The sequence below is a fragment of the Bidens hawaiensis genome, unplaced genomic scaffold, assembly GCF_021521415.1.
Source record: "Bidens hawaiensis isolate Kalapana, Puna unplaced genomic scaffold, B.hawaiensis_p1.1 tig00004618_1, whole genome shotgun sequence".
Classification (NCBI taxonomy): Eukaryota; Viridiplantae; Streptophyta; class Magnoliopsida; order Asterales; family Asteraceae; genus Bidens; species Bidens hawaiensis.
Window position 1 is genome coordinate 1,863,519 of NW_027491282.1, and position 25,433 is coordinate 1,888,951.

Sequence of the window (25,433 nt, forward strand, 5' to 3'; positions counted from 1 at the left end):
GACAACTTTGCCTAAAGCTAAGTTCGCCTGATGACAACTTCGCCTAAAGCTAAGTTCGCCTGAGGTTTAACTTCGCCTAAAGTCAAGTTCGATTAGAAAATAGATTAAAAACGATAAGTAAAAGTAAGCTAATACTAGGCCACCAGATTAGATCAGGCAAGTATTGATACGTGTAACTTATACAGTCAGCCGAGCTCAGTTAAAGAAGGGATTTACAACAATCGGAGGAAGAAGCAGAGTTCAGGTGAGTTTCTAGCCCCATTTCCTTGTTATGTTTTCGGGGCTGTGTGCATACTCGATGTGAAGTGTGAATACACTTACCTTAAGTGGTAAGTGTATGCTATAGATGTTATACGAGGTATATATTTTATAATGCTTGTCGGTACGTGAACGATCTTCGGATATTGCACGTATCGCCAAGGATAGTAAATTCCAAGTGGTTGATAGTGTGTATGAATGTTATGATGTGACTTGTTTATTACGTAAATACTGAACTGATTAGAAGCGTGATATAGGCAGGTAGAGGTAGAGTGTGTTAGAAGTGGCAAGAGTTTAGTAAGGGTGTTAGTGGCATAACGTGAGCGCGTGATAGGGAAAAGCCTGTACGTGCCATCGTTATTATGTGTGTATGATTGTTGATGTGACTTGCTTATTATGTAAATGATATGAAGCGTGTTGTAGACAAGTAGAGGTAGAGCGTGTTAGAAGTGGTAAGAGTCTAGCAAGAGTGTTAGTGGCATAACGATAGTACGTGGTAGGGTAAGCCTATACGTGCCTTCGTTATTAAAGTGGCAAAGTGGCATAACGTTTTACGTTATTAAAGTGGCAAAGTGGCATAACGTTTTACGTTATTAAAGTGGCAAAATGGCATAACGTTTTACGTTATTAAAGTGGCAAAGTGGCATAACGTTATACGTTATTAAAGTGGCAAAGTGGTAAGGTGGTAGGTGTAAATAAGAGGCTAAGTGGTAAGGTAAGCAGGTTAGATAGTGGACTACGTGTCTTCGGATACGTATATGATGCATGTAGTGGTTGTATGATAAGTTGCTTGATTAACTAGAACTCACTCAGCGTAGCTGACTTTTAGTATGCACGCAGGTGAGAAGAATGAGACAGCTAGCTTGAGCGGGCACATGGTGGGCGAATAGAAGACTGGCATCTGAAGACTCAAGATGTTTTAACGTAATTGACGTTTATTTTGAAAGACAAGAATGTTTAATTAAGGCAAGTTTTGGATTGCTGTAACGTTTCATGAAAGTTTTTATATTCCGCAAAAGTTTTAATGAACTCTGATTTGTAAGAACTGTGTTTATGAGTAAATCCGACGCTAAAGTAGGGCTTCGGGGCCTTACAATAACAAACTGGCCAAGTGTCCTTTATTTATTGGCTGTTCAGTCACGTATTCCCCAAGTAAGAATCATGAACTTTCTTCTAGAGAGTATTTGAGTGATGACGGCTGTCCCTCTGGCATTGTCTTCTGGATGTTTAGGCGGACAGACGTCCCGTCCTGCGGACGACTTTTGAGGATGCCAGGATGTTTCCGTGCATGTTGTGAGGACGTTCCTCCTCATTCGTGATATGCGGGTGGTCCATGTGCCCCGCTGGTGGTTTATAAGAGGATTCTCTGTGGCCCGCGGATGGTACTTGAGGGTATTTGGGTCTTTTTGGTACCCTACCTCTACACCAATTTAAATCTATGAACTGATTCAACCACTTCCTAAGGATAGATGGGGCATAACCCATGTCAACACTATAATCCGAGTGCCGCATCAACAATTCAATTACCCATCGAAACTTGCTCCCATCAGCGCCGGTGTTCCATAATTAATCATTAATAAAATTATATTCTTTAGAACATCAACATCACTATTTATAGTTTTATAATGGGTTCTTTTAGATATTTGTTTACAATTTTTATGGTAGAGGAAATGATTTATCAAACATTCAAGTGGTGATCAATTATCTTACATATTTTTACAAATTTAATGTTTTTAAATGAAAAAAAAAGTCCAAATATTATGGATTTAACCTTCTATCTTCTACTTCTCATAACACATTTTGTTATCCAATATTTATCCATATTTCGACTTATTAGAATTTTTGCAAAACTATTAATTATTTTTCATGAAAATGCCTCAATTTTAATTCGCGGCCATCAAAATTATCCATATCTAAGATTAACACTAGCTTGCCCCCCCCCCCCCAAATAGTAAAAAGGCTGAAACCACGTACCGGTGATGTAACAATAACCATTGACCAACCGTTTAAACCTGAAAATCCAAGCTTTTAGCGGGCAACAACCACATTCACAGGAACTCCATGTAGGAAACCGTCATTAACACTTTGTACTTAAAATAAGGTATAGTTTAGTATAAAATTCTAGTTGATTCGTGAGATACAACTCCAACTATATATTATGCACTAACCACCACAGTTCCATTTTATAAAAATTTGAAGTACTAGCGTACAAAATTTTAAAAAAACCGAATGTGTATAAATACTCCAACTAGTTATTATACAATGACCACAACGATTAATTATTTGAAAAAAAGAATGTTTTTATAATTGTTATTAATAAAATATAATTACACCAAACACCTGTCATGACTCATGACTAATCAAGACATCAATAAATGCCAACAACAGTTTCACAAGGAACATTTTTTTACGAAAATGAACAACAACAAAAACAAAAAAATGAATATTAAAATTATAGGCGTAGCTACCACAGGAAACTTCCTTGAATGTCGTTGTGTTTTATGATTCAAGTTTGCTATAAATTACACACAATAATGATCTTGCTAATATCCTGCACTAGATGGTGAGAACGTCGATGATCATAGCCGGTGTTGTGTTGGTACTAGGATTAATATCTGTCGGGGCTGGGTTTGCTGCCGAGGCCACCAGAGTTAAGGTAGATATTTTATGTATATTGGTGTTCTTTTAGTTTGACCTCTTGATATGTTTTTGTAATCAAGCTATCAAAGTCTACAATGACTCATGTCACTCAACGAGTTTGAAAATCTTGATCCTACGGGAGAAAAATAAATGTTTGTTTTTATTTTAGTTTTTATTCAAATACAAATATGATAGTATATATTAGACGTGCAATTTTGAATTTTGCAAACTGGTAGTCAAGCCTTGTGCTGAAGATTAGGGAGGCGAAAATTTTGTATTTTTACGGTTTGTTAATTTGTCAATTTCAATCCACTGTTAAATTTAATAAAAATAATAATTAGTTTTAATAAGGGTTCGTTCCGAGAATACGCTTATACAAATTTTATTTAAGTTATTGTCGTTTCTTTACGCAATCGGTTATTATAGTGAGTGAACCAAACTTATTAAGTTATTTTACTATTTAACTAATTTTAATTTTGAAATGCAAAACTTTAACCATGCATTCTACACACATCTTTACTATAACAAATGATGGTACCATAACGACCGAAATCGATACTGGACAAGTGACAATTGTGTCCCCGCCGTGCGGAATTAAAAGATTGCTTTTAAACGTATTAATTAATTGTTACTTTACTAATCCATAGATCAATCACTAAATTTCACTAATGTATTTTTAAAACAATGTTCAAATTAAATATAAATAAATGATTAAATATTTAGTGTCTTATAAAATACTTACAAATGGTATTTATTCATGTTATGTTCATTCATATGACAGGGCTCTCAAATGCGAATAGTCGATGGCAAATGTGTGCACCCAAGTAATCCGGTCATGGGGCTCGCTATAACCGCAGCTACGGCTTTGATCCTTCTTCGTGTCGTGGTTAGAGTAGCCACCGGGCGTGGCTATGCATGTTGTCGCACCCGCCCTAATTTACCCAAACTGATTAAACTTTGCATATTTCTAGCATGGTACGTTATAAGTATTGGGCCTAATGGCAATGACCATATATCATATTGAACAATTAAATGTTTAAAATGATTTGTTGTTATATTATATAGGCTCATGTCATTTGCAGCCGTTGGAGGGTTCATTGTGGGTGCAAAGAATACTACTAAAACGAATTTGGTATTCACAAACGGTGAATACGGTTGTTACGTCATAAAACCGGGTTATTTTTCGGGAGCTGCATTGGTGGCTCTTGTGAATTTGGGTTTGAGTCTTTTTTATTATCTCGTGATCGCTTCAAGTCAAAATGTACCGAATAAGCCATCTGACTCGGAGGTGGAGGCACTGCCAGTTTCCAAAGACCACCTGATACCACCATTGCCTCCCCAGATGCAATGAAGTTTAAATGTATACATAATGGTGGAACATAATGTTTTGTTAGAATAAAACTAGTTCAAGTTGATAAAATAAAATTGTAAGGTAGCACCTAAAACCGAAGCCTTGACATCATAGTTTTAAGATTTGTAAGTTGTAAAAAAAAATGTTATTGGGCCGAATGTTGTCGAAGCAAACGGCCCATCACCTTCTAATTTCACTTTTCCGGCTAAGCCCATCACATGCAGGAAACTAGGGCGAGAATAGTTGTGTTTGTTTTTGGGCCGACTAAATAAGTAATATAAATGACATAGTTTTTAGATTTTCATAGCTGGTCACTTATGGATGGTGATTTTGTTATTGGAAAAAATGATTCGGTTAATTCGATTAACCGTTAGTTTTAAACATGAGTAGATTCAAGCTAACTTAAATTAATAAGTAAAGTTGTATTATTAACGATTATTGTGATTCATAAAGGAGAATGAACGATAACTAATATGTTACTTATGAAAAAAAAGTAATTTTCCCGACACATGACACATTATTCATAAAAAGTAAAATTTATAAGTAATAGTTAGTTTTGTTTTGTTTTTGGGCCGACTGAATACGTAATATAAATGATACTTGTTTTTTTTTAGATTTTCATTGCCGGTCATTTGGCTGGGTTAATTTTGTTACTAGAAAGATGATTTGCTATCTTAATTGGTAGTTTTAATTTTAAACGTGAGTATATTCAAGCTACTTAAATCAAAATTATACTTTGTGTCAAATAAAATATCAACGATCATTGTATTTTATAAAGGAGAATAAGTGGTAGCTAATGTGCTATTTGTAGAAAACTTAATAGAATTTTTGACACATTATTGATTTAAAAAATAAATTACAGATATAAAGGTTGGTTTAGCAGTGTTTTCACTTTTTACTACTAGACCGATCCAATTAATCTCATAGTTCCCATTTAGAACAAGTCTTGATTAAAACCTCTTTCATGTATCTAGTAAAATTTCATTTATAGAAAATAGTTTGAAAAGATTGAGACGAGGGTATGATTACCTCCATCAAAAGAAATAAAAAGCACGCTCTAGCCAAGAATTCATTTTAAATTGCGAAATTTCTTTTTATTTCTTGGTTTTGACGATTCGCAATTGAATCTCCTCCTTTGTGGTTTCAAAAAATTTTAAACTAAATCCAAAGCCACCCATAACTCCTAGGTATGGCAATGGATCAGGTTTTAGGTATTCCCAAACCCATACCCGGTTATTAAAGTCCATCCCAAACCCGTCGGGTTTTAATCCGGTAATTACCCGCCGGGTTTCGGGTTTTCCCATCGGGTTTCGGGTTTCCTATCGGGTTTTGATAAAATGAGGTATACCCAGCTCAAAACCCGCCGGGTTTTGACAAAATATAACTAATCGATTACAAAAATGGTTACCATAAAGATAAAATATCTCAAATAATTAACATAAACAAGTTTCAACAAATAATATATTTGGAATATATTCTATATATAATATAAAAAGCTTATAATCGGGTAAATGAGTTTATGTTATCGGGTAATCGGGTCGGGTAATTGGTAAATTAGAAATTCCAAACCCGTCCCAAACCCGTGAAAAATTTCAAAACTAATTCCAAACCCTAATGGGTCGGGTATTACCCGTTCCATCTATGTCGAGTTTCGAGTTTTCACATCGAGTTCGGGTTTCATTGTCATCCTTAAATTAACTCCATAATTAATTGTATTACAATACTTTACATATACCTCGAATATTCTATAAAGGTGCAAACACTCCGAAACATATTATATGTTCTTTAAATTCGTATTTTTGCTAGTTATTGTAATTAACGTCAGCAATAAAAATCTTGAACGTTTGGTTTAAAATATTAAGAAAGGAAAAAATAAACACAAAACATATGTCATGACTCATGACCTAAGGCATCATTCTCCTATACTTAAGAGGTAGGTCCCAGCAGAGCCCAGTTGGACCCGCAAGACTCACCTTAAACAGGGACGTCTGCGCAGAGACCAACTGGATCCGCAGGACCAACCATGCTCAGAGACGTGACGTCCTTACGCGCAGTACGCAAGCTGGTCCCGCAGGAAATGCCTCCCAATGGTGAAGGACTCCGCCTGTCCCCGCAGCCTCGGATACAAGCCATTAGGGAAGGCCACCCGCGCAGCATGGCTACACGCACAAGGCACTTAGCTCTCGATCATTCAGTGTCACCTGAAGGAATGAGCCAAGCCGGGAGCAATCCCGCACAGAGGCGGGAGGGGGAATACTCCCGCCCAAATAAGAGTCTGTATACTGAAGGACCTTTTACTGTACCTGACGAGGTATGGGCGAAAGATCTGATCAGAGATACGACAGCTCACTGATACAGTATGGCGAGCAGCATGCTCCTGTACTGTATCACTATTAGCCGCTGCCTACTCACCAACTACTGTCATACCACGTGCGTAGCCGGCAGTTGGTGGAAAGGGAATAGTATACAGCAGGCCTGGTCACTATCAGCCGCTGCCTACCCACCAACTACCAGCAGGGCACGTGCGTAGGCTACTGTTGATGAACAGGAACACTGTTGCAGCCGGCCATACCTCCTTGGAAACCTACCTTCGGCTATAAATACCCCAAATGGTATGATCATCAAAACATAACATATCTTACTACATTATTATCATATTATACCTGATATCTGCTCTAGCAATCTCTTAATATACTTTTATATTTAAAGAGCAATCTAGTCTGATTCTCACGCCGGAGGGTGGTCACAAGGAGGAACCCCCCCCTTCTCAGTGACGAGCTCACGGTGTCTGTTTTGCAGGTTATCAGAAGAACCATCTTCCAAGGGTCTAACCCCTCGTGGGAAACAGCTATCCAACCCCCAGGTTACCAGTAATCTGCCCGGGGTCCGGTTAGTGTTTCTTCATTGGCGCCATCCGTGCATAAAGCTAGAACTACATTTTTCTCCAGATTTTTCAAACTTCTACAAAGATGGTTAGAGAAATTCCGGTAACCACAACCCCTGCTACTAGGGGGAATACCGGCAACACAGTTTTTACGAACACTACCCCGGCTACCGAAGCCGGGGCAAGTGAAGTAAATTTTACGAACACTACCCCACTTACCAAAGCCGGGGCAAGTGCAGTAAATGATCACCTACTGGGATCCAACGATATCCAGTTTGAGAAACGAAGACTCCCCCGCCAGACTCTCGATGAAGTTAAGGCATGGGCGGAAGCACGACAAAAGGAATTCCAGGCTGAGTTGGACGAACGCTTGCGTTCCGTGTAACAGGCCGACGAATTCGACTACTGGGAGGATGACTCGGAGGAATCCGACTCCGACGCGAACCCTCGCCATAGGGCAAAAGGGAAGCGTAAGGAAACGGGATCCCAACCGAAAAGGCATTTTGGACAAGCCTTCAAACCAAAAAGCACAGGTGGAAGTCCACGAGACTTCTCTAAAACGTTCAGACCAAACGTTGCAAATGCAGGAACGTCCGAATTTGCAAAGGACATTGCTGAAGCAATCGCCCCAAAGAGTGCCAAACAAATGCCCAACATAGGCACATATGACGGTATATCTGATCCAGACGATCATTTGAACAGGTTCATAGCAGGGGCAACCGTCAGCAATTGGACGGAACCCACGTGGTGTTACATGTTCCAAATGACGCTGGTTGGGGCTGCTAGAGCATGGTTCGATCGTCTACCGGTCAACCACATCTACGACTGGGCAGACTTCCAACAGAAGTTTAGCCAACACTTCAGCCAGCAACGGAAGTATACCGAGGAGCAATGGACAATCCTCAAATGCATACGAGAGGAAGACGAATCTCTGCCAAACTTCATCACTCGCTTCAACTCAAAGAAGCTAAGTTTGGGCAATATCAGCGAAGATCTTGTTCGCGCTGCCTTCATCCAGGGCGCACATGACCCAGAGCTCATCCGCACCCTAACGGGTAAAGATGGCATGCCATCCACATGGGATGGCATCATGACAGCAGCAAAACGCTATGCGGAAACAGAGAAGCAACTGGGTAGAGATCTCCCACAGAGCACAAACCTCTACACCCAGAGGACGAGAGAAGACAACGTCCTCACCGCCCGACTAAATAAAAAACGAAAGCTAGGCATTTGGCAGTCAAGGGTAAACTTTGACACCTCATCCGGCTTGCAACATCGGTTGGGCGGAAGGGATAATGTACAGTCGCACCGGAACTCCAGATGGACGCCACTCACCAAAAGCGTCACTGAGATATTCGCCACTGAAGAGCTCCCATGGCCAAAGCCTCCAATAATCCGACATCGTCACGATGCTGATCGGAGCAAATACTGTGACTTTCACAAGACAAAGGGCCACAACACTGAAGAATGCATAGATGTAAAGGATATGGTCGAAGCATTTGTCAGAGATGGGACGCTCGCGCACCTCGTGGCGTAATAAAGGCTGAGCAGGCGAGTGCGTATAGAACCCCAGCTGGGGAAAACACGAATCAATTCCAGCTTCAAAATCGAGACTACATGTTGCGTAAAGAACGAGATCCCGAACCAGGTGCGTATCGGCTCGATGGCACTCCCATCCCAACATGGAAGGGAGCTCATTTACACAGTCTGCATGTAAATCAATTCCAATTTGTAAAGAAAAGGCCAAGAGCCACTTCTAATGGAAATGATTCTCTTTAAGAACACCGAAGCTGATGATTTTACATTTATACTTTTCTGAACTGATGCCGGTTTTCACCGCATAATTACGTCGTCATTGCATGGGAAGGCGGTCCTACCCGCACGAACCCAGCAACGTGACAAACCTTCACGCAGGGTCAGTTGAAGGGGAAAAAATTTCAGCACCCAAAAATGAAAGTGCCGGTCTATCCGCATGAATCATTAAGGAAACTGAATAATAACCTAACAACCCCGCGTCGAACGGTTAAACTATCCAACACGGGTGACGGCATTCACATTACGTGAAGTCGTTGCGTGGGAAGGCGGTCTTACCCGCACGAACCCAATAACGTGGCAAACCTTCACGCAGAGTCAGTTGAAGGAGAAGAGTTCAATTATCCCATTAAATGAAAGTGCCGGTCTATCCGCATGAATCATAAAAGGAAAATGAACAAACCTATCGACAACCGCGCGTCGAACGGTTCAAAACAAAATTCTGAAAAAAGAAAAGGAAAACCTACACGCAGGTCAGATAAGGGTAAAGTTTTGCCAACCTACTAAGTGCAAGTGACGGTTCTACCCGCACAATCACGAAAGAGGAAGCAAGACTTCCTGTTATCAACCACGTTCAAAGGACAACTTATCTTAATGCCTTAGAAATTTCGAAAAGGAAAACCTACACGCAGGTCAGATATAAGTTAAAGTTTAGCCATCCTACCAAGTGCAAGTGACGGTTCTACCCGCACAATCACGAAGGAGGAAGCGAAACTTTAACCCACTATCAACCACGTTCAAAGGTTCTTATTCTAAACACTTGGAAAATTGCTAATTTAAACTAAGTATGCAAGTCATAAGTTTATAAAGCAAGGAACCCAAAGAAGGAAATAACAATCTTATACGCAAAAAGATTAATATTTCCAAGAATATATTACAAGAATGGCCGGGTAACTACCCGCCTAAAAGAATAAAACTATACAAGTCTATCTTAGCAATGGGAAGGGATCTTCAGGATCAAGCTTCAGGGCCGCTTCCACTTGGACCCGCTCCGTCAGAAGAACGGGGTGGTTCGAGGAACGCTTTGAGGACAGCTAACCCATCATCAGCAGCAGCTACTTCGTCCACCTTCTCCACCACTGGATGCGGGAAGGCGGCGTATTGATTCAATGCTTGGTCATAAATGGCTTCGGTATCCACATTGAACAAAGGGAAGTTGGAAGGCGGGACGCCTTTCTCAACAAACCCTAGACCAAGCAGGAAGCCGGCCTTTTCCCCATCCTCAATGGAAGCGTTGAGGGCTGCGGTCATAGCATCATCGTAAGAGGTCTCTGAAAAGACCCGACGCACAACCTTACAAAGAAAAAACAAGTATTAGAACCTTTTCTTACAAAAGAAAAGCGTGAAGATAAAACTAAACATACCTGAGGCAACGCTTCTCGAAGAAGCCATTGGAGGGCAGCTTGAGCTTCGTTATGGGAGCGTTCGGCTTCGCTCTTGTTAAGGTTGGCAAGTAAAACTTCCTTTGCGGCAGCCTCTTCGACGCCCTTAAGCTTCCGCTGGGTCTGGTCAAGCACCCCCCTCTGGTCCAGGATTTCCTGGAGTTTCTTGGCATCTTCCATTGCCAAGGCATCATGAGCGCGTTGGAGAGCCTCTAATTTGCCTTTCAGCTCCTCATTCTCCACACGCAAAGGCTCAGCAACGGCTTCAGCCTTGGCAGCCCTCTCGGTTGCGTTTCGCGCAGTCTCCCTGGCCAGCCGAAGCTGTTCATTCACAGCTTGGGCAGCCTTGGAGCGGGCCTCGAGTCGCGCCTGAACTTCAACCTCGAGGGCCTTGAAGGCCTTCTCCTTGTCGGCGGCAGCTGCCGCCAGCTGTTGGTTCTCCTCCCGAAGAGCACGCGCCTCAGATATGTCCTTGGCGCGAGCTGCTTTCAACTTGTCGTTTTCACGACAAAGCAGCTCGACGCGCGGCTGCGTCCGGGCCTGGAGAACCCGAAGCTCATTAGTTAGCCTACCCTCCTGGTAGCTAACCATGGCTTCCCCCAACGCACCCGGAGGAGCAGCGTGGCGAACCCAGTCCACGCACTCCACAGGTGTGCGAAGGGTTGTTCCTCGGCGAATGTTCCATCGTGGAACATACACTTCATTGGAATCCGACACTGCAAAAGAAACAAAGGCAGTAAGGAAAAGATGATAAAAAACATAAGAAAAGAAAGGAACCCTACGCACCTGTAGGGTCAATGACAGGCCGATAGCCGCCAAACCCATCACCTGAACCTAAAGGAAATCCATCCAACAGGTCAGGCAGACGGGAAGGTGGCAAAGATCGGCGGGAAGCCCTGCGCGTACCTGATGGTCCGGCCATCGGTGCCGGTGGCGCGGGCATGGTGGCAGCCGCCGAGGCCGCCGTTGTGGTCGCCGCCGCGGTCGCCGCCTCGTAGGCAGCAGCAGTAACCGCCGGCTCTGTGAAGGATGCTGTAAAAATCGCACTCACAGCCGGCGGTGACGTCATCTCAGCTGGAACAGTCTGCTCAGAGGGAGCAACTGAACCAGCGGTAGCAGGCGCAGGCACCTGGGTCGACGCCTCAGGTAGGCTGACCAAGCCTACCGTCATTGGCGGAAGGGTACTCCTCTGCGCCTCACCCCGGAATGCGTCAACATCCACGCCTGCACAAAGAAGAAAGTGTTAAGATAAATTTATGAAGTAATAAATCTACAAAGACAAACTATGATTGTACTTACGGGTTCTCTTGACCCTGAACGTACGGACGGGCGGGGAGGAACCCGATGGAGCCGGCCTCTTGGTACCGGTCACCGTCGTCTTCGTTGGTTCTCCGGAGGTAACGGTCGTAGCCTCCGGAGCAGTGGTCTCCTCACCACCGGGCTTCCCCGCCACCTCTTCACTATCTGACTCCGAGTCAGAAAGAACCACTGGATCAGCTGTGGAGGCCTTCTCCTTCCCCTTCACGCCGGCAGCAGCCTTCTTCTTCCGCACAAGGGGAGGACCATCTGCGGATTCCTCAGAAGAAGACAGGATGTAAGGATTTCCAGCAACGGGTACAGCATTGAGGGGTTCAGGATAGAATATCTCCTTACCTGGCCGCCGGTGGCTCAGGATCTCTTGGCCCGGCGGATAGACCTCCACAAACCTATCCGCCGTTTGCTCCAGGATGGGCAACTCATTGTCATCCAGAGCACGAGTGCCCACCCGCACGGGACTGTCAGCTTCCCGCGGGAACAGGAGCGACTCCAAATTATTCCCCTCTGAAAGAAAAAGAAACAGTTAGAAAATTAACTAATATCAGCAAGAAAGACAAGACATACCATAAGGAATAGAGTTCAAACCGTATTCAAGAAGGATGGGAAACCGGGACGCATCCTTCCATACCCGGCTCATCCCCAGCAGCACCATCCCGGACTCCGCAAACCGGTAAACCGGAGATTGGACCCGGGATATCTTCGCGAACCATTCCGCCTCCTGGTAGCTGGAAGCGTGAAGGCTCGGAAGCGCTTGACCCTTCTTGAACTTCATAGCAATGGGGATGGCGCGGGCAGAGATGTAGAAGAACTCCCGCTTCCACGATCGGAGACTGCGCTCGGTCACGCAGATCTTCAAACCCTTAATACGGGTTGTCAGGGTGTACCACCCCTGGACGCACCTCCAAGTATAAAAGGTCATCAGGCGGTCCACGTAGGGCTCAATACCCAGAATCCGACACACCCACTCGAAGTGCCGGACCTTGGCAATCGCCATCGGATGCACCTCGGTCAGGTGCACCCCGTGCCTCTCTAGGACACGGTACACAAACTTTGTCAATGGGAACCTAAGGTTCCCATAAACAAAGAATGCAGCATATACCCCGATCTTGCCACTGGGGGCATCGTACACAGTCTGGTGGGATTCAGGAAACTCAGGCTCGAGAGACTCGAGCATGAACTTCCTGACGATGTACTGGTACTGATCGACAGGTAGAGCACACTGGCACTCGCCAGCAGTACTCATATCGTCGGCTACAGCTTCAGCATCATGAGAAGACATTTTTGCAGAACGAAGTGATTTCGGGAAAATGCTTGCCTGAAAAAGGGGAGTATTTGCCGGAAATCACTAAGAAGAAGAAGAAGAGAGGTGAAAGTGTGGATTACAAAGAGGCCTCTCCCCCTTTATATACTAATCGCAATTAATGCGGTGAATTTAATGCGGAGGAGAGAGAAATCGAAGGGGCAATGAAACTATGACACGTGGCAAAAAGCAGGCTGGCAACAGCTGTTGACAGGACGTGTGCCAGTAATTTCGCGGCCACGCGCCCGAAAAATCGTGCCCACGCGCCAGGAAAAGCGTCTGGAATGACCATGTTCTGTCACGTCACCATAACTTCCTGCACGTCCTGACAGAGTCAGAAGAAACCGTCGCACGACGTTTCAGAGGTTTGGACTTATCTTTTCACCAACTCTTCGAATTTCAAAATTCAAAATTTGAAAATATTAAAAAGTAAGCGGGAAAATACCCCTTACCCCTTGGCAAGCAAGTAACCGTAAGACGGATGCGGGTACAGTGTAAAGGCAAAACCCTTCACATACCTAGCACCCGCAGGGAATTGAAGCCAAATAAACCTTGGCAAACAAGTAACCGTAAGACGGCTGCGGGTAGTGTTAAGGCAAAACCCTTCACATACCTAGCACCCGCAGGGAATTGAAGCCAAGAAAACCTTGGTGAACAAGTAACCGTAAGACGGATGCGGGTACAGTGTTAAGGCAAAACCCTTCACATACCTAGCACCCGCAGGGAATTGAAGCCAAGTACCTCGGCAACCAAGTAACTATAAGACGGGTGCGGGTACAGTGTAAAGGCAAAACCCTTCACATACCTAGCACCCGCAGGGAATTGACGCCAGGAATACCTTGGAAGTAAAGTAACCGTAAGACGAGCGCAGGTACAGTGTTAAGGCAAAACCCTTCACATACCTAGCGCTCCGCTGGGAATTGAAACCAAGAAGGATCTTCTGGGCAATGCTTGCGGAAACGGAAATAACATCCCCGCATAGCGGGAACGTCAAGAACTACGTTGTTTGAAGCTCCAGGATGGAATTGGTGGTCTTAACATAATTGATCACTATGTTCAAAACTACCAAAACCTCATGGAAAATACATACAACTGGGACTCAATGCTCCTGACTTGCGAGGAGGTTACAGACCTACCCGCATCATACCCAAAGACCAAGCAGGAAACTCGGGCATTTCTGCAAGTGACAAGGACTTCCGCGGAAAGAATCCCCATGGAAAACCTTACAAAACCCTTTTCAAGACCCTTTGCTCAAGTCCAAAAGTTCACCTCACTTTATTAAACACTCATGAGAAGAACATTGGACTGGGGGGACTTGAAGAGGTAGGTCCCAGCAGAGCCCAGTTGGACCCGCAAGACTCACCTTAAACAGGGACGTCTGCGCAGAGACCAACTGGATCCGCAGGACCAACCATGCTCAGAGACGTGACGTCCTTACGCGCAGTACGCAAGCTGGTCCCGCAGGAAATGCCTCCCAATGGTGAAGGACTCCGCCTGTCCCCGCAGCCTCGGATACAAGCCATTAGGGAAGGCCACCCGCGCAGCATGGCTACACGCACAAGGCACTTAGCTCTCGATCATTCAGTGTCACCTGAAGGAATGAGCCAAGCCGGGAGCAATCCCGCACAGAGGCGGGAGGGGGAATACTCCCGCCCAAATAAGCCAGTCTGTATACTGAAGGACCTTTTACTGTACCTGACGAGGTATGGGCGAAAGATCTGATCAGAGATACGACAGCTCACTGATACAGTATGGCGAGCAGCATGCTCCTGTACTGTATCACTATTAGCCGCTGCCTACTCACCAACTACTGTCATACCACGTGCGTAGCCGGCAGTTGGTGGAAAGGGAATAGTATACAGCAGGCCTGGTCACTATCAGCCGCTGCCTACCCACCAACTACCAGCAGGGCACGTGCGTAGGCTACTGTTGATGAACAGGAACACTGTTGCAGCCGGCCATACCTCCTTGGAAACCTACCTTCGGCTATAAATACCCCAAATGGTATGATCATCAAAACATAACATATCTTACTACATTATTATCATATTATACCTGATATCTGCTCTAGCAATCTCTTAATATACTTTTATATTTAAAGAGCAATCTAGTCTGATTCTCACGCCGGAGGGTGGTCACAAGGAGGAACCCCCCCCTTCTCAGTGACGAGCTCACGGTGTCTGTTTTGCAGGTTATCAGAAGAACCATCTTCCAAGGGTCTAACCCCTCGTGGGAAACAGCTATCCAACCCCCAGGTTACCAGTAATCTGCCCGGGGTCCGGTTAGTGTTTCTTCATATACCATCAAGGATTTCAAAATATAAGAACAAACAAAAACAAAAGTTGATACTAAAAAACAGGCGTAGCTATCACCGTAACCTTCATGGAACTTTGCTTGTTTTACGATTCCAATCTTCCATTACGATATAAATGCACAATGAGTCATGCTTAATTTCGTGCATTAGTAAAGCTAGATGGCGAGAACATCAATGATCATAGCCGGTGTTGTGCTGCAACTGGGATTAATATCTGTCGGGGTTGGGTTTGCTGCCAAACTCACTAGAGTTAAGGTATGTATAATTTTACATATACATACTCTTGGAGTCTTGGGTGGTTAGAAAATGCGTATATACAAAAAATATGTAAATACAAAAACATAAACATAAATATTGCTGTACTTTTCTATTGGAACTTAATATTTTACCTTCTAGTTTAAATCATCCTTGGTTGAAAATACTTTCTCAAACATTAAAATCTGTATGAAAAATGTTGGCCACATTGTTAAAAATTACAAAATCTTCTAAAATGTAAATACCACTTGAACTTAAATAGAGAAATGACCAAATATTTCATAGAGTCATAGGTGTCAAATTTAAAACAAATTACATTTTTCGCTTTTTATGTATCATTTTTCAACGTCTTTTGCCTAAAAAGTTGAAAGAAAATGTCTTAGTTTAAAAACCTTGCACGGTTCCTCGTTTTCACTAATAGAGTCAAGGGTGTCAAATTTGTTAGTTAAGTCTGATTATGTGTTTTTCACATGAGTGTAATTTAGTCATTTTATCATATGTGGGTAGGGCTTTTGGTAATTATTTAATAAAACAGGTTATTTATGATAAAATGACTAAACCGTCCTCTTGTGAAAAGCAAATGACCAGATTTAACTGACAAATTTGACATCCGTTAGTGAAAGGACGAACCGTGCAAAGTTTTTAGACATAAACTACAACTTCTATTAACTTTTAAAATAACGAACAACCACTAAAAATGGTGTTAACACAAAGGGCGAAAAATGTAGTTTACTTTTAATTTTAAACGTTTTAATAAACGATAATAGTTAATGTATGTTACACCTATGAAAGGGTTCCCAAATGCAAATAGTTGATGGCAAATGTGTACACCCAAGTAATTCCGTCATGGAGCTCACTATAATAGCAAGTGTGGCTCGGTGGCTATATTCTCTCTTCGTGTTGTCGTTAGAGTAACCACAGGGAGTGGATATGCGTGTTGTTGGACTCTCCCTAATGTACCCAAACTGACACGATATTGCATTATTTTAGCATGGTATGTTTTGAAGGTTGCAAATAGTAGTTCACGTATAATAATGTGTCATATTAAATTTAATGTTTGCATGACTAAGATGATTGCTTGTTGTATAGTCTCATACACGGGTGAATCATGCTACGTTTTAAAACATGGAATTTTCTCGACAACTGCAATCAAGACTCTTTTGAGTCTATTATCTTGTGATCGCTTCATCTCAGAACGTGCCTACTAAGCCACCGGCCTCGGAGGTAGAGACTCCACCAGTTGCAAATGAACAACTAACACCACCATTGCCTCCCCATATGCCATGTTTAAATGTGGTGGCATATATATGTTGGTAAAATAAGTGGGAAGTTATGCATTGTTAGAATAAAGAAAACTACTAGATAAAATATAATGGTAAATAAGAACGTGTACATTATTAATTTATTATTATCTGTAAGGCTGGTCGTTATGGGGCTTCGTTGGGATGGTTTTTGGGGCGCGGTGGGCGTGGAACACCGCGGTGGGGCGCGGTCCAACCAAGGGCGCCAAGGGAAAGGTGGTTCAAACGGCCGGCGCGGATGTGTGAAATGTGTGGGCCCCTTTCAGCAGCTCTCTCCATCTCTCTCACACACATGCATACATATGCATATATATATAATAGGGGCGCCCTTGGGCCATTAAATCATAGTGGGACATCTTTGGGGTGGGGCTTCGAAGCCCTCGGTGCTTACGTGGCGCTGACGTGGCACGGTGGAGGGGCTTCGAAGCCCCCCCACCGTAGAGGACAGCCTAACAACTAAGGGGTTTGGTGCCGCTGGATCTTGATTGGTTCACGTGGCACCAACCCCGTCTAGCCATTTCAATTTTTGATTTTTTTTTCGGTTTTGTTTTCGTAAAGTCTGATTGGGCCACTTTGCGCATCTTTATTTGTTTTTTTTATTTGTTTTAGTTGCGGTCTGACTGAATGTAAACCGGCCGAATTCGTTTTAGTGCCGCTGGATCTTGATTGTTTTTTTTTTGGTTTTTTATTTGTTTTTTTTTTTATTTCGTAAAGTCTGATTGGGCCACTTTTTTATTTTGTTTTGTTTTGATTTAGTTATGGTACCATAATGAAAGTGATGAGAACCGGCCGAATTCGAGTAGACTCAACGTTTTTTGTTTTAGTTTTATTGTTTCAAGTCTTACGCCCCCTTAACCAACTGAGCTACACGGGTTAGTACCATAACAAACATGACGAAAACCGACCAAACTCCGGTTTTGTTTTGTTTTGTTTTGTTTTTTTATTTTAGTTCCGGTATTGTAATGAACTTGATAGAAACCAATCCAATTTACGTACTCACCGCCTCAACGTCTGGGATCGACAACGGTCAGATTTTACCGACACCCAAGTTTTCCGTCCGCCGCCGCCCCATTAGTCCACCTCAAATTTTATTGTTTTTTGTTTTTATTTTGGTTTTAGTTCCGGTACAATAACACACGTAAACGAAACCGACCGAATTCGCGTCGACTTAACACCTCAACACTTGCGACCGACAACGTTTGGGTTTTACCATCACCCGTATTTTATCGACCTGTCCCGGCGCAACGCGCTGGGTAAAACACTAGTTGTACATAGAAACCGTCTTACTAATTTATTTCATATGTTTTAAAACATTGGTTACAAACTTAAAAATATTACCATGTACAGTTTTTGTCAATGGTAGCTTTACAACTTGATTAATAATAATAATAATAATAAATAAATAAACACTTGGAAACACACTTAAACTTGTATTATGTTGCCTAGGAGTGGATATTACATAAAATTCACGGGTTTGGGTTTAGTCGGATGAAGCTACAGACAGTTTAGATAAACGGTTTGGATCGGTTGATCAATTGTCTCACACGATTTTGGGTTTGTGTAAAGTTTTCGTCTTTGTGTCTGATTCAACTCACAAACATGGCCCATTTAGCTCTCATAGTCTTGAAGCATTGATGTAGTTAGTATTTCTGTTTTGGATTATGCTGGATGACACATTCATCTTATGACCAACCATCCATTAGTCGGTCGAAAACTAATGGTGTAAAGTAGCTATCATATCTTCCTGATTGCATTAAATTTTTAGTGATTGCTACACGCTACTAGTCAAATCGACTACTAGATGCACATAATTTAATTATAATAAACCTATTTGCGTAATGTACAACACACATACACAGAACGCTTAAAGATTTATTGTGGCAAATAAAGTTGTTAAACGGGCCGTGTTCATGGTTTGAAACCAGAAAATTTAAAATAAAAAATACGTCAAACACATAATCCCGAAATATAATAATGAAACCTCATAAGTTATTGCGTATACAATGATACACTTAAGATAATTACAAAGAAAACGTAATATATATTTTATCTAATACTTGAACGCGTCACACTTATTCCCAGTTGACACAAATCCGTCTCATCCATTTTAAAATTAACTTTATTTTATATCAAAAATTTAAAATTAGAAATTTACAATAAAAAAACAAATAAGTATTACACAGTTACATTTTCTCTCTCAAATTTTAAATTTTGATGTAAAGTACCTAATCATACAAAACACTTCTATTTTTTAAAAATCACAAAAACAAATGGGTTATCACGAACATGTTACTTTGAATGGACCCGGCACTTTTCGGATGCACGTTGTGTATGATAAAATCAATACAAAATATGGAATACATGAACAATATTTGTATAGAATTAATCATAGAGCTTATGTTGGGACTGTTGTAAACAAGCGTGAGTGATGGGTGGAGATGAAGTATGGTGGGAAATAGGGGTTGTTTAGTTGGGGTGTTTGGTGATTGATGGTTGAACCCATGTTTTGGTGTGTGTCTTCTTTCACATTCTTTGGTGGGTGATCTGGACTTTTTGGTAATGGGTGAACTGTTTTGGTCCATTTGTGTCTCCATTTCCTTTAAGCTTATGTTTGCTTAGTCTTTCAAGACAAACAAAATATTATTGGTTACCCTACAAAACTTTTTTATTAACAACTAGCCAAATTATTATTATTATTATTATTTTAAATGTGTTTTAAGTTTTGGGTGTTTTTACGTTTAAAATACATTTCTTGAACACCAATTTGGTAGACTGAGATCAAATTGTGTACAACAATTACTCAAGACTACTTGTTTAGTTGTTTTAATACGGAGTTATATTCCGAACGTGTATTATAAAACATCGTTTCCAACTATTAGACAAGATTTTGTAGAAAGATTTAGCTACTTTCCTAGCGCTACATGAAAACTGTTTACTAAATTATATAATTTATGATTTATTAAAATACATTAAACACCGTGTAGGATATGCAATTTTATAAAACAAGCATTATTCTGAACATATATTTAATTTACGACTTCCATTACATATTATTTTGATAACCAGTTTTATATTACCCAAAGTTATATAAAATAATCTGTTAAAATAATAATAATAATAATAATAATAATAATAATAATACATGGCCGAAGTCTAACTAGTTTTGATCCTATGGAATAGGGATAGATTCTTTTCGTAACCAATTTTATGTTGAGAACTACAAGAACAATAGAAAGCACTTGTAAATTGTGCATTAGTTATTTATTCAAATGGTTGGTGAACACTTATAACACTTGAATCAATAAGTAGAATTATGCGTTTCTCGTTTTCTTTTTTTTTTAGAACGACATTAACTTGAAAACTATTTGCAAGTAAAACCCGTATTTTATTTCTTAGAGAAACTGTCTCTTTTTCGGCGGCAGCTTTCTGGGCCAGGTTATGTGATAATATCTTTGGGCCATGTCCAATCTGTAATGGGTTGTTGGTAGACATTTACTGGCAATTAATTTTAAGCCCGATATTTACAATAAAAACAAATTCTCGGTATTTTACATGAATGGTACTCGTATATTTTTATATTTATTGAGTGAAATTGACTCATTTCTGAAATTTAAATTGAAGATAAACGTTAGTGTAAATGTTTTTTTTTTTTTAACATTATGTACTGTATAATGAAAGGGCGATTAAGTAAAGATAAGAAATTGAATTTAGATGATGGCAGATAGACCTATTTTTTAAAAAAATATATATGGTATACATATTATTAAATAATTCAGTTACTTGTATTATTTAATAATCACACATGGTATTGATTAATATGCTTAAACTTGTTGAATAATTCACTTGAATTTATATACATCACAAATTTCATTAAAAAATTATCATTTATCCTTTCATTTATCTGTTATTCTTGTTAAGGGTAAATTAGTAGCGTATACCAACTTTTTAGTGGTGTATAAATCAGCTTCATTCAAAAAATTACTATATAATAGTTCATCTTTCGTAGTCAACTTTAAGAAAATTAAGAAATATATAGATGTTTTGTACAACTGTTTTATATAGATTCAAGATTGGGGGTGCTCTGAGATCAATTGATATTTCTTTAGGTATTGATTTCATGCTTGTTTTTTTTATGGAAATGGTTGAGATGGATGGATGTGAGCCGAACTAACAATTAAACACATAAAGATATATGGATAGATTGAAAACTATAATTGTCCTTAGCCGCCTCTAGAAAGAGCGAAATGAAGCTAGGGTTTTAGGCCTCATCTTCCAAGGCCTTCAATTTCCAAAGCAAAACTAACAAATAACAACTATACATTTGTAATTTGTGGCTTGGATTAATGTGTGTGATTTGAACGGCGTTTAAATTGAGGTCTAGGAAAGTGTAAGAAACTGCATTACTTATGTGTGTGCGAAAAAGTTGAGCCGACCCTAATTTTCATTAAGTTTCGAACAAGTATTAAATAACTTTCTTTCCACCCGAATGAGCTCCCATGATGTTCTGGCTCACACATATGACCAACAATACAAAAGAAAGCCTAATATTCTATGTATAGTTCCCTGAGCATTGTTTTCCATGCTATGTCACCTCTTGTTGAATAACTCGATGGTATCGTCAAGCATCTTCGCAACACTAGAAAGTGTCGCAAGTTGTATAAGCTATTCATGAAGTGTCACAAGCGTTGCTCAACAATGTGAAACGACCCGATAGTCTAATTAATAATATCATTCTCAAAAATCTCAGACGTAACAATTACTTATTTGTGTATTATCATATTCATAACAGGTTCTTACACTGAATTCATTGGATTAAACATTTGATTCCTTGATGATTTGATATAATCTCATTAATGAAGAATGACATATCCTCATACTTAGTAAATTTTCGCAACTTGCTTATTGTTTTTGCGCTACTCTTAACGTATATATTCATCCTTTTCTATTTGTAATGTTAGCTCTTATCATCGATGATCAAGATTAATAGTTTTGTCATTTGTGACCCATATCCATATTATTATCTTGTATAAATAATTTGATTCGACATATAACCACATGATTGACGGAAAGTCATATCCAAACAAAATTTCACTAGGGAACATAATTCTTTTTTCTTCTTTCATGTACAAGAAATTCTTGAAAACGCCATTACAAGTTTCCAAGATTTTCTTTACATATTGGAAAATTTGGATAGTTTATAGTTAGCTTTTGACATGACTCATCATATATAATTTATATACTCTGCGCCTAACATTTATATGAAATATACCATTCAATTTTCTAACTAGTTAGACAAACTAAAACACTATTGTTTCCAAATTACTAATCTTGCTACGAAACAATCGTAGACAAGACAAATAACACCAAATTGAATGCATATTTATTATTATATAAAGAGTTAATTATATGCATAGTTCATGTGGTTTGTCTAAGGAGCTAGGTAAAGTGTGTTAGATTCATTTAGAATATTAAAATTACACCTCTTAATCGTTCACAGAGTCTCTTAATTGATAAGTTTTTGGAATATGTTAATCAATTCAGAGGCTACCTCTTAATTGATCAGTCCTTCTTTATGGTCTAGCACAATGTTGCTAAGTAACCCCTAAAGTTGATCTATAATGTAACCTTTATGGTCTAAGTTTTAAAAAAATAATATTAAGTTTTCATTTTAAATGATATGGGGTTTGAGTGTTATAACACTAACTTTCATCAGGAATTCTTATGATTATAAATAAAATGATTAAAAATATCCTTTGAGGTGGTTTGGATGGTTTGTTTCCATTCCAGTTGTTACATAATGAAAACCAATTAGTTTGAATCTTATAGTTTTGATTGAACCGATCCGACTGAATGAACAGAACACCCCTAGTATGATATTATTATTAAATCAAGAGCCAATATCTTTTTCCTTTGGTAGATCTAGTGACCAAAATTTAACCTAGTAAACTATGTACAACTGAATATGTTTTACTTGTAATGAAAGAAATGTTTAATATCAAAGGTGAAAGATCTTGAGTATTTCTCATCAAGATATAAGTCTTACCCTTTTACCTTTATTTTGTAACTTTCTTTTAACTTAATATTTTACATTACCGGTGCAGAGAAGAAATATCGGGTCATTTATAATAACCCTTCTAGTTATGTTGTCGTGTTTTAGAAAATCACACCCTCATACTGTAATTTTTGACTAAGCAAACAGTCTGCATTAGCCAGGGAGTTACAATTGGTGTTTAAACAACCATAGAAGATGTTAACTAATGAAAGTGAAAATAAAAACTTGAAACTCAAATGATAATAACTAAATGATTTTCTCACAAGTTACCAATTTTGTTACCACATCAAACAAAAAATGATTACTTATTACATCAACACTAATGGTCATATAGAAGTCACAAAAATACAACAAGATTTAGCACCAAAAAATTTTATAATACGCATTACATGTACATGTACTCTTTACCCTTTTATTCTCTCCTTTGTCTTTTATTTGATGGTATGTGTTTTAATTTTATATATTCTTAAATTGTTACCTCCTTCTTGATTGAAGGGAAAATTACCATCCACAACACCTACTTTCTTGTCATATATTCCATCTTTCACACACACATATTGGAGTCATATGCCCTTTTATTCTTTCTCTTCAACATTGAACATTACATTGTTGTCAATTTTCTTTATGCCATGCTTTATTCTGTTATATTCTAGTTTGTTGATTGGATTCCAAAACATTTTTATTTATTGAAAGATGTTACTATTTACTAAATGTCTATATGTAAATCTTGAATGATAACCATCAATACAAATGTTTAATGTGTACATTTTATATGATTTTTTTTAACAATTTTTATTTGTAAAATTCTATAAATCACAAATTTATAAGAATTTTTCTGACCCAAGTGTTAGGTATGAATCATTTTCGTCCCAATTGAAGGCTATCAAACAATTGATGATGATTTTCAGGATAAAGTTTTATTTTGATTCTCTTTATTCTTGTGTGCAAGTTATGGTCACCCAAACATATATTCTCCTCAAAAGGAGTACTCATATTCAAATCCAAATAAATAAAGGAAAAAAGGAAAGCAAAGAAAAGTCAAAGTCCATGGGCAAAACAGTAACTAGCCTAATACATTATTAAATTTTAAATTTATTTTCTTTCAAAAATATTATTAAATTGCTACTTTAATTTTTATAAAAGTCACAACCTTGATTGCACATTTAGTTGATTAGTGTTTAAGATACTCAAATGTTCTTGAAGACATTTGAGTGTTCTTGATATATTGGACAACCACCACCACCCGCCGTCTACCACAACTTACCACCCATTATCTACCACCACATAACAAACATAATAAAAACATATATAACAATATGTAGATCTAGAAAATATATCATTTGATCTTCTTGAACCACCATCAGCTACAACAAAGAAGTTCAAACCATATTTGTGGGTCTTAAATAAATAAAAACCTGCCCGAATACACATCAAACGAACACAAAAACAAGCACACGTCTCGCACACAAAAACAAAGACATCCTTCACATGAATCATGATAAAATAGAATCGAACGAACATACACATGCACGCAACTTACATAAGTGAAACAAACACACATTACATGCACACTTAATTGAGCATATATGGAACTTTTCCTAATCATAGTTAGATCTTAAAGCAAAATGAGAAACACATGGTTCTAACCCTCACTATAAATCTAAGAAGTAAGGTTATTAATTCACTTGTTACAAGAATTTAAGCAAAAATTCAAACTGGTTTGCTCATTTATTATTCTTTTGGGTTTATTAATCAATCAATGCTTCTCGAATTATTTACAATATAAAAACAACAAATACTATTTCTTTTATTTAATTTATTGTTTACTAATTTATTTGTTTTCCTCAACTACTAGTTGTATATTAATTAAAAAGGCAAACAAGTTTGGTAAATAGACTTAATAATCCAAATGTTTGGTCATCCACCTAAACCACGCTTTAAGCATTGGAGTTGAGGTGTTTGTTTATTATTGATGTAAAACAATTCTCTAAATCAACTAAATGTCATTAATCACAAACCAATCACTCATACATGTTTTTTTTACTAAATCAATTTTTTTAGTAATTTTCACAAACAAATCTTTGAAAGTTTCTATATAAAAGACATGCCAAATTTTGTTAATATTAATAGTAATAAAACTAGCAAGAAGCCAACACATATATAAGGTACATGAAACATCAATGTCAATTCAATATTACGAAAATAAAAGACATTATTACATCAAAGTGGCAAATCTAAAATACTTGTCTTTCCTTAACATTTGAGCCAAAAGAAAGTGGTAGATTTAATCCCTCACCAGCGTTTGTCGGGTATGTGTTATTATAGTTGAAAATTTGTGTGTCCCGAGCTTTCCAAATTCACCGTATAATGCCTCTAAAGAATGAGACGTGGTAAACTCTTTATTTGCTTAGAAGTGTGTAGAGTTTCCGGGAAGGCAAGGATCTCCATGCTCGAAATATTCCCAATTGGAGAAGCAAAAATACCCCAAGCTTTGGTTATGTCCCAAATACTTTTAGCAAAATTGCACGAAACAGCTCTTTTATCAATAACTTATATAAAGCTTTCCA

The 25,433-nt window shown here is 39.3% G+C and overlaps 1 protein-coding gene across 1 annotated transcript; it reads left to right on the top strand.

Annotated features, from left to right (window-relative positions):
* Positions 1 to 2,818: 2,818 nt before the first annotated feature.
* Positions 2,819 to 4,249, top strand: LOC143627271 (uncharacterized). Its single transcript, XM_077097130.1, has 3 exons — positions 2,819 to 2,914; positions 3,680 to 3,873; positions 3,964 to 4,249. Exons 1-3 carry the CDS (start codon positions 2,819 to 2,821, stop codon positions 4,247 to 4,249), a joined length of 576 nt encoding a protein of 191 aa, XP_076953245.1.
* Positions 4,250 to 25,433: the final 21,184 nt, after the last annotated feature.

What these genes read in the sequence shown, in the direction of transcription:
- LOC143627271 (XM_077097130.1), top strand. Translation starts at nt 2,819, where the DNA reads ATGGTGAGAACGTCGATGATCATAGCCGGTGTTGTGTTGGTACTAGGA. An exon ending in CCGAGGCCACCAGAGTTAAG is followed by an intron (nt 2,915 to 3,679) that starts GTAGATATTTTA and finishes TTCATATGACAG; the next exon opens with GGCTCTCAAATGCGAATAGT. An exon ending in CTTTGCATATTTCTAGCATG is followed by an intron (nt 3,874 to 3,963) that starts GTACGTTATAAG and finishes TATATTATATAG; the next exon opens with GCTCATGTCATTTGCAGCCG.